General features: G+C 34.0%; 1 protein-coding gene across 4 annotated transcripts in view; it reads right to left on the bottom strand.

Moving 5' to 3' along the window:
• The window catches only part of LOC108907290 (thioredoxin reductase 1, mitochondrial), a 56386-nt gene that overhangs the window by 14750 nt on the left and 30623 nt on the right, over positions 1–11013 (bottom strand). For all 4 annotated transcript variants that reach the window (XM_018710905.1, XM_018710903.1, XM_018710906.2 and 1 more), the window contains 4 exons: positions 9991–10121; positions 9644–9870; positions 5487–5637; positions 5026–5272 (listed from right to left, as the gene is read on the bottom strand). In XM_018710905.1, the coding sequence (XP_018566421.1) occupies positions 5026–5272; positions 5487–5637; positions 9644–9870; positions 9991–10121 (756 nt within the window). The remainder of the gene's footprint in view (positions 1–5025; positions 5273–5486; positions 5638–9643; positions 9871–9990; positions 10122–11013) is intronic.

Raw genomic sequence — 11013 nt, 5'->3', positions numbered from 1 at the left:
CTAACAAAGTTACGTTTACTTTTATACTCATTCCAGTCCCTTACGTTCTTAGTAAAAACTGCTCTTTTATACATAATATTTCTCAATTTTATACTTTCAATTACGTCACTATCTATCCAATTTTTTAAAGTACCATCCTTTATACATACTTGTATTTCCTTTATCGGGGAAACACTATTTAAAACGCTTTTAATGTCCTCGGTTAAACACTCAGCCATCATATCTACATCAGTTACATCTCTATTCCATACTACGTTTCCAATTCTTTCTTGAAATTTCTCTTTATTGTAACATTTTTTGGATCTAATCTTTTTTGTTGTACCCTTTGTCCTATAATCAACATATCCTGCAATACTAACTTTTAAAATATTATGATCTGAGATCTTAGGTGTTAACCAATTTTCATGGTACATATCTCTATCATTCGTAATAATATAATCTATTAATGTTGCACTACTGTTTGTTATTCGCGTATAGTTCTTTACTATTTGGTATAAGCCGTTTTGATATATTATACCTTTAATTTTATTACTATAAAATGCATTACTGCAGTAGTCTAGATTAAAATCACCACCAATAATTATTGTACCCATAAATCCCGTATTTGCTAAGAAATTCTCAAAATCTTCTAAAAACAAATTATCATTAACTTGCGGTGGATGGTATATTGCTATTATGTTATACAAATTATTGCCGATATTTATATTAACTCCTAACATCCAGAAATATTTTTGCTTATATTCATTTACTATTAATTCATATTTAATTTCTTCTTTAATATATAATAATATTCCCCCTGTTCTTCTGTTTGTTGTCAAACATTTTTCTACTCTATATCCATTTATACACAGCTCACTATCATATATTTGATCATCAACATGTGTTTCTGTTAAACACATCATTACAGGTCTGACTTTATTTACCAGCATAATAATCTCATCTCTGTTATTTATATAACCCTGACAATTTAAGTATATTACTTCCATCATTGATTGCTATTTATTCTTTTTACACAGAACCGGATAATCAGTTTTCATTTTAATTTGTTCACATATTCTTTTATATGCGTGACAATTACGATCATATGCTGAATGATTGTAATCAATTCCTGGGATTTTTAATACCTCAGATGCCTGTCTGCAATTTACACAGACCTTTGCATCAGTACTACATGTTTCATGTTCTCCTGCACACTCAGCACATACCAGTTTATCATATCTACATTGCTTTATTGTATGTCCAAATTTCCTACATTTATGGCATTGTACCACACTCACATGATTCTCAATTTTACGTGTCTTCCACCCTATGTTTATAATTTCATTACTCATTAAGAACTCATATGTTTCTGAATCCACTTCAACAATTGCATTCATATTAATCTGATTTCTTTGTCCTCTTGGTACATATTTGTGTAATACTTTAATAATCCTTCTATTCGGATCTGTCCTAATTAAGTTCTGTATAATAACTTTTTCAACAAATAAACCTTCATCTTCCAAGTCTCTCTTATTTATATTCTTTATCTTGATTTTAGGATTTCTTTTTTCTATCTTTTTTATCTCATATTCTTCTCCCAATTTCTCCTCCAGTTTTTTACACACATTTTCGATTGGTTCCTTACTCATACATCTCATAGATATACCTCCCTTTTGAATATTCTTCAGTCCAGAAACACCAACTCCTTCACCCAAATTGCATGGATCAATCTTTTCCTGTATATTCTCCCTTGTAATAGAACTCCTTTGTCTGTCATCCTTTGGTTTAATTACTACAATCTCTTCTTTTTTCTTCTTTTTTTCCACTACTGCACTATAACTCATAATCTTTTCTTCATCTTCATTTTCTAATTCTTCTTCTGTTTTCCCTACAGTCAATTTGCCAATCATGACTTTTAACATCTTCATTTCATTATTCATTTCCTCTACCATGGATATTAATCTAGGCAACTTAGTTATGAACTTCTGACAATTACTGCAACACAATCTTAGTATCCTCTTTTGCAAAGGCATACATTTCAACTCTGATGATGTTAATCCAATACATGCTTTATGTATTGCTCTATCACAAACATCACATCTATAAGCTTCATCCCCATCTCCAATCTTTTTCCGACAATCTGTGCATTCATCACCAACCCCCATATTCAACCACTATTCTTCTAAACATTTAAACAATTTTCCTAAGTCCAGACCTGTTCAAACAGATGCCACAGCCAGTTTATGTGTTTATTTACAAATATATATTTTTTGCTATCAGAGTCCAAAAAAAGTCAGTGCTTTTTCACCATACCAAATCCTCATTCAATAACAATATTATTAAACCACTATTATTTGTTGTTCATTTACATATATATTAATATACAATCCTTGTTTAATACAATTAGTTTTCAACCCTTGCAAAAAATCACTTTTTAAAACATTGAGTTTAACCATCAAAAGACTTATACACAGGAGCACCAACAACTCTCTCTCTCAACTCTTTCAAATATGTCTCAACTCTTTCAAATATGATAATGTTTGGTTTTATTATTTTTTGCCTTCTCAGTAACACAAAATCTAATTCATATTATTATGATGTACATAAACATATTTACATATGTACATATTTACTATCCAGTAATCCGAAAATATCGGTAATTCGAACTTATCTCTTTAAGCCCGTGTCTTAATTAGTTCGCATTAAAGAGTCTATGCCAGGGGTCGGCAATCTATGACCCGCGGGTCACTGAGTGACCCATTTACTAATTTCAAGTGACCCACTTTATTTCCTAAAAAAAGTAAAATATATAAAAATAAATTATAAAACATAAACATGAAACGAAGATACTTTGTTTTTGCGCGCACGTCAATCTTGAAATAACCTCTTTTTTGCTTTTTGTTTGTTCATGGCAATATATTTTTTTAAATAATAATAATTATTTCACTTAGATAACTGCTTAATAATTATTTAGCTGCGTAACTGCGTCACTCCGCTACTGAACATGTGCTACAACTGAGAGAACGATACACGCCGCGCCAATTTCGTCCCTTATGTCTCCACCCTAACATGCGCCGCGCGCTGCAGGGTAATGGTTATTTTCTTTCCTTTGTTAAAAAGGGAACATGAAAAAGAAAATATCGATGTAAGCAATCTAAATATGTTCGAAAGTTGGATTTTAGTCATTAAAAGTGAATATGAAAGTCGATTTCAAAGTTTTAAGAACCATGGCGAAATATTTACATTTATAATAAAGCCCGACGAAATAGAAGAAAATGTTTTAAATTTGCAGTATTTTCAATATCTAAAAATTGAAAATTTTAGTTTAGAAATGATTGATTTTAAAAATTCAACGTTATGGACGGATAAATTCAAGGAATTGCGAAAAGATTTGGAAAAAACAGAAGATAATCATTTCCTCATGATATCAACGTGTTGGGCATCACTTCCTACGTCACAAGTTCAACATCAGGGGAGCCATTAATATCGAAGAGAACGTTTATAAATAAAGTACATTCAACTATGTTTGTTTTTATAATAATTAGAATTTTATTAGTTTTTAAATAATAATTAAAGTTTAAAAGCGTATCGTAATTATTTTCTTAATAAAATGTATCTTATTATTCACTAAAAGACCGTTTTAAAATGAAAATATCACTGACCCAAACGTCCCTTTAATATTCACATTGTGGTTGATTTTGACCCGCAGCCAAAAAAGGTTGCCCACCCCTGGTCTATACTGTAATGTCATTTTGAAGTATACACTTTTTCTTCCAAAGGCTTCCTTTTAGAAATTAAGCATCTAGCTTTCTTAAACTTAAAAAATTTCTGCTTCCCAAGTTTCTACCATTCTGGCTCGTGCCACACTGCGTGAAATGTCAAATACTAAATATAAAATTAAAGAACATCCTACCTGACTTCATTTGTTTTTTTTTTAAATCAATCTTATTGTTAATTCATAATAAATATTGTTTATCAATCAATTGCACATTTTAATGAAATATTTGAAGAATATTCCCACATGTACATAAGTAGTTGTTATAATATTTCGTTTGTTCATAATTTTCGATGAGAAAAAGAATAAAAAAAACGTTTGGTGCATTTTGAAGGGAAAAAAGTCGCGTGACGAGACTTGAACCAGTGATCTTGTGACTGTCGGACTCGACGCTACCAACTAGGCCATGTTCCCAGTTGAAAAAGTGTCGCATCTAGTGGATTTAGCTGACAGGTAAAACTTCAAAATCGATTATCTCGGTAATTTATGAATGTTGCGTCGAACTACTTCGGAAAGTTCTTATTCAAGGTCCAAACTACATGACCATAAATATTAAAAATTACAAAATTCCGATTAGAGTAGTTTCAAAATCTCATGAGCCGCATAATTCTTCTAATAAGCATGTTGTGAAAATATTGACTCAGAATTAGACCACGTGCCTCATTACAACCAGAAATGAACTAAGCTCGGGCATCAAAAAAGTCAACGATCATTATATATATTTTTATTGCTTAAATTAAAATAATAAAGAATAGGGCATTTTATTATGATATTTGTAATCGGATCAAAGGCTTGTTTACGCTACGAGAGCTCGAGATAGACTGTGAATAATAGATGTAATGTTTTTAGGACGTAGAATAATTTAAGCGACGGTCAGAATTATGTTTCTGTGCAAATGAAGGTTAGTTAAAAAGTTAGTGAAAAACATATCTGGATAGATTTTCTTACTATAACAGTGGCATAAGGTTTAATGGGTCTAACTCTAATAGTAAAGGAGATATAAATGGTTAAAAGAGTAGGTCATAAACATAATTGTTAGAATTTAATAAAAACCTCTTGCTTGCACATTTGTAAGATAATACTCAAATGTTTTCATAATTTAGACAGCACATAATTTAAAATATTTCATATGATTTTTATTCCAATACATATTTTGATATCTCCAAAGATAAAGAAAAATTAGGGTGACATTTACGGCGGATCATGTATAAAAATACAATCAAACTGGTCTCAAAAACTGTTAGTTTTGCGAGATAAAATTAGATACTCACATATAATACATCTCCCACTGCATAAATATGAGGTACATTGGTCTGTTCATTTACAGCATCGATTTTTTCGCCATCTCCAGCGACTTTCACGCCAGCTTTTTCTACATCCATTTCTTGAGTTAGCGCACGTCTGCCGATAGCAAATAGGACCGTATCAAATACATCATCAAAGGCTTCGTTTTGTTCGTTGGTCCATGTCACTTTTAATTTTCCATCGGGCAGCTTCTCAACAGATTTTGGGATGCACCTGAGGATATCAATTTTAGTTCCAAATCTTTTTAATTTTAAATTTGATAATTACTGAATTTTGGTAAGTACAGTAAATTAGTTTTAGAAAGTACGCAATCCACTCATGGCAACAAAATATACAGGTTGTTATATATAATAACTACCAACATCAAAATTACATCATCAAGTCACTTTGTTATTCAGTCAGAAACAGGGACATAATTTTTACTTACTTGAATAAGAATTTCACTCCTTTATCTTGCATTTCAGCAGCGATAGTATTAGCCATTTGTTGATCGAAACCTCTTAGTACGATAGAACGAACCATGACCGTAGCATCGTAGCCTAAACCATTTAAGAAACCTGCACATTCCAAGCTAATATCTATACTTTCTGTCAAGGAAAAAGTACTTAAATATATTTTCTTCTTAGTATCTCTCAAATATTGTCATTATGCTGTCAGCTTTTTAAGGGTAATACTATGTGCTCCCGATAACAACAATAAAAATATATGGGATGATCCATGCCAACCGGATCAGTGCTACCACCATAATTTGGAGTAACCAAAAAAATCGAGCAAGGGCTCATTTTGAAGCTTAAGGCATCTACTTTCAAATGTTGAGTGCGCCTTTGTAAAATCTAATATGGCGCCTGAAAGCTCTCACTTTTTATGAAAAAAATTTGTCCATATTTGAAGTGCTATATACAGGGCTTAGCAAAAGTACCGGAATAACTCAGCCGGAGAGTATTTTAGAGAAAAATGTTAAATACTAAAGTTTCAGGATGTCTCCATGGCTATCCGATGGTGACCTTGACTTTTGACCCCAGAAATGAAGTGGAAAATTTTACGTAGCAGACAGATTTCTGGGGTAAAAAGTATAGGGTCCCATTTGAAAAATCACATTTGACCTTGAAATGATCTTCAAGGTCACCATCGGATAGCCAGGGAGAAATCCTGAAACTTTTGTATGTAACATTTTTCTCTAAAATGCTCTCCCGCTGAGTTATTCTGCCGTTCCGGTACTTTTGCTATACCCTGTATGCTTTCCAAAGTATTTTGACCCCTTAAACACAAATCCGATATTAGAATTTAGCTATCACTTCAATTTTTTTTTTTTAATTTCAAAAAAACTGCTAAAAATCAGTAAAAATGTGCGAAAATGTACAAGAAAAAGAAATATGCATTTTTCATATTCTTCTCTTCTTCAATGAGGAAATGTATTCGCTGAATCCAAATCCACTTCCAGAATTAAGCTGGCACGACTCAGCTATTTCTAACCTCAAAAATGTCGATTACAAATCGATATTTTAAAAAAATCAAAAATTTTTTTAAAAAGTTCCACCTATTTAAGGCAAATTTAGCAAACGGGGGTTTTTGAGGTCGCTGATTATGAATCTGAAGTCAGATCTGCAAAATTGAAGATGACTGATCTAATATAGCGGACGATATTTTTGAAAATGAACCAATCTACGTCAAATTTGGTATACGCGGGTTTTCGGGGTCGCTGATCACGAATCTGGGGTCAGAATTCAAAAGTTTTGGTAGACCCTCGATGGAGACACATTCCTGGCTCAAATCTTTAATCAATATTTGCCCATCACTCTTCAATTACCAGCAAAGTGCTGAAGCAGCTATAAAAAATATTTTTCCAGCAGTATTTTTTATAGTTTTTTGAAATTGCATTCTGTTAAGTAATTAATATTGCATAAAAAATTCATTTTCTGCATTTGAGTACATTCTAATTTTAAGTTTATTGTCGGCAGTGGGAATAAATGAGAGATACATTTGAATTTTAGGCACAGTAGGCAGATTAGGGAATTGTCTACAAGGTCCATTGGGGTGGGTACGGGGGGGCCCTTGGTACTTTGCGTGTGTAACTTTTTCATCTTTGACTTTTTAACAAATTGGACAGCAAATTCCGTTTTCCCGAACTGTTTTACGTTAAAAAGGTACTCTTGTTTCAAATCGTTATCTTTAACGGTTTCTGAGAAAATCGCTCTTGAATTAATCCCACTTTGGTCAATTTCATAGTAATTTAAACAAAAAATAATAATAATAATTTAATACGTAATCAGTAATACACATTATTGATGTAGAACAATTATGATATGATGATTTGTTTATGGCTTTTGCGATGGTAATGCTGCGCGGCAGAACGCGAGTACGGCAGAAGGTTTCCAAACAGAAGGCTGACATCAAGGAGGACATTCCTCACTGTATTCCGCAATTTAGCTGCAACCGTCACTTTTCGAAGGGATCATAAGATGGAAACTTAATTTTGATAACAGACAACAAGCTATTTTAAAAACTGTTCAAAAAACCCTCCACCTTCTCTGATACAAAGTCTTGCCCTACGTGTAACACTTCTCGAAGCTATTAAGATGCTAAAACGGTTTTGACGAATTTCATTGGCTGCATCATTGATACGCTGCAGCAATTCCTCACGGGTATCGACTTCGGTGGCGTAAACTTTTTGATTTAGATATCCCCAGAAAAAGAAGTCCAGCGGGGTTAGGTCGGGAGAACGCGGCGGCCAAGCTACCGGTCCGTGCCTCCCTATCCACCGTCCAGCGAAATTTTCGTTTAGGAAATTTAGAACATTGCGACCACTATGTGCCGGGGCTCCATCGTGTTGAAAAAACATGTTACGTCGTAAATTTAGAGGCAGATCATCGAGAATTTGGGGAAGATTTTCTTGAAGTAAGTTTAAATAAAGATTTGAATTGAGACGTTGTGGAATTTCAATAGGTCCAATCAGAGTGTCGTGAATTATTCCCGCCCATAAATTTATGGAAAACCGTTGCTGGAAGTTTGTTCTCCGAACAACATGTGGGTTCTCTTCTTCCCAATAATGAGAATTATGAAAATTTAATTTTCCATTTCGGGTAAAAGTAGCTTCGTCACACCACAAAATTTTGGAAGCTTGCTCGTTGTCCAGCGACAAAATCCAGCGACAAAATTGCATACGTGGCGCAAAATCTTCTGGTATCAAGCCATGTACACGTCGATAGTGATAGGCATGTAGACCTTGTCGCTTTAATATTCTTCCAACCTGAAATGTTAGTAGCACATCTAATCAATTCTGTTAAGGAAATCTTTAAGATATGTAGTACCGTTGGCCGAGGAACATTTATTTGCCTTGAAATGTTCCGTATGCTAGTCGTAGGATCTTGTTCAATAGCGTCAAGGACCTCCGCTTCCCTATTAATCCTGGGACGTCCTTGACCCGGTGCCTTTCGAAAAGTGGCGGTTGCAGCTAAGTTGCGGAATACCGTAGGGAATGTCCTCCTTGATGGCAGCCTTCGGTTTGGAAACCTTCTCCCGTACTCGCGTTCTGCCGCTGCAGCATTACCATCGCAAAAGCCATAAATAAATATCATATCAACTAACTCTTGTCCCGTAAACTCTTCCATTTTTTTCGCTTAGAACTATTAAATTGGCAATCGGGTTGACAATACTTTGACATAAGAATACCTTGATAATTTTGTTTAAATTACTATGAAATTGACCAAAGTGGGATTAATTCAAGAGCGATTTTCTCAGAAACCGTTAAAGATAACGATTTGAAACAAGAGTACCTTTTTAACGTAAAACAGTTCGGGAAAACGGAATTTGCTGTCCAATTTGTTAAAAAGTCAAAGATGAAAAAGTTACACACGCAAAGTACCAAGGGCCCCCCCGTACCCACCCCAATGGACCTTGTGGAAATAAATGGATTAGTCCATCAAATTGCTCATCAAAATTTAGCTGTGTATACCAAATTTCATTCATTTATCACAACGCGATTGAGAGATATTGCAAAAAAATGATTTCCATTCCTCCCTCTTCAATGGGTCCCTGTGCCCTTAGGAAGCATTTCCGGACCCATGTTCATATGAACTTTTTTACTTAGTTTTGATCATAGAATCGGCTTGTTCAGGGTTGGCAGCTAATTATGAGACACCCTGTATTTTGGAATCTTGACTTTACCCAAGTATAAAGTGAGAGTGAAATTTGACGTAGATTGGTTGATTTTCGAAAAAAACCGTCCGTCATATTGGATCCGCCATTTTGAATTTTGCATTTCTGACTTCATATTTGTAATCAGCGACCTCAGAAACCCCCGTCTGCTAAATTTGGCATAAATCGGTGGAATTTTTGAAAAATTTTTAAAATGTTTAACTCGTACATTTTAGCACATTTTTACTGGTTTTTATAGCATACACCACTAAATTCTAAGCAAAAAACTAAATAAAAAATCTTTATCCAGTTAGAAAATTTTCAAGATGAACATGCGTTTTCTATTGATCAATTTTCATTAAATATCTGCATCGTCTCATCTAATTATTTAAAAAAATTTTCCATTGCTTCTATTTTATATTTATTTCGAAGTATCTAATTAAAGGATACATCCAGCACCGACGACCAGTGTTTTGCCTGGAGCATGGTCCAAACTAAAGATATCATCACTCGTAATCCCATACTCTATCGCTCCTGGAATGTTGGGATAACGTGGCCTGCCTCCGCATGCTATCAAGAAATATTTAGACGTAATGTTCTTCTCACCCTGTTTAGTTACAGTGTGAATTGTGTGTGGATCTACGAATTTTCCTAAACCATTAATATATTCTACTTTCCTAAAAAACACATTATTTTTAATACTTTGTGGTGGCTTTCAAGATTTTTAACAAATGGCAATAAAATAGTAAAAACACAGTATAACACTATGCGTAGTATTTCAAAATTATTTAACTTACTTATCCCTGAGTTCCACTCTTGTGACCCAATTTACAGATTTGATATGAGCCTGTACTGCATCTCGTAATGCTTCCCAATCGTGTCTTATATTTTCAGCCTGAGGGAATTGCCAGCCATAACTTTTTGCATCCTGTAAAAATGTTGCAATAATTAAAAATTATGTTCCTTGGTGAATCTGATTGATAGTACAGTACCCGCCCTTTGAAAGTGGACGACCCTTATAAGCAAATTGTCTATAATTGTCCTTTGTGAAGATGACTTGAAAATGTGAGGTTCAAATCGGCTGTCATTGTCAAATTTAATGTGTGTCTATCATACTAGTTCTAGTGAGCAAAACAAATCCAAATTAGGTAGCAAATTATTTATTTTTCCAATACTGAAATATTTTATACATTCTAACGGCCATTCATTCGCCGTCAACGAGATCTAAAAATGGAACACTTTTCGTCGTCAAAAACGCGATTCGTAAAGTAAATGTTTTGTCCAAGCACCATTTTTCTATATAACACTGCGAACTACATGGCATTGATAAAATTAATGTTCTTGTTATAATCCTCAGTGATGTTATCCCGTGCGTTTTCAATTGTCTCCCAAAGTTCTTCGACGTTAACTGGACTGAAGTTTCTGCCGTAAATTTTTTTCACATATATCCAGGACTTTGAGGGCCAAGGTAAAACATCGATGTTGTTATCAATGAACCATTCTGATGACAATTATCCTGCTTGAAAGTGAAATTCTGAGGATACAGCATAGTTACAACAAACATCAGGACTTTGGCAGCTTATCCAAGCCCAAACGTTAATGGAGAATCCATCGCTGCGCTGTGTGGGTTTCACATAAGGCTCCGAATACCTTATAATCTCTGGTGGGTAGACACGGACAGAAGCATCGGAGCAAGACTGAAAACTTTTTTCGTCCGAAAATATAATATTCTCCCAGAAGTTGTCTGGGCTTCCTACAAATTGTCTTGCAAACTCTAACCACTGTTCTTTATACTGGGGAGTCAAAGCAACTATATTTGC

Source organism: Anoplophora glabripennis, unplaced genomic scaffold (assembly GCF_000390285.2).
Source record: "Anoplophora glabripennis isolate ALB-LARVAE unplaced genomic scaffold, Agla_2.0 scaffold190, whole genome shotgun sequence".
In the NCBI taxonomy this organism is placed as follows: domain Eukaryota; kingdom Metazoa; phylum Arthropoda; class Insecta; order Coleoptera; family Cerambycidae; genus Anoplophora; species Anoplophora glabripennis.
This window is presented reverse-complemented; position numbering and strand designations above follow the sequence as displayed.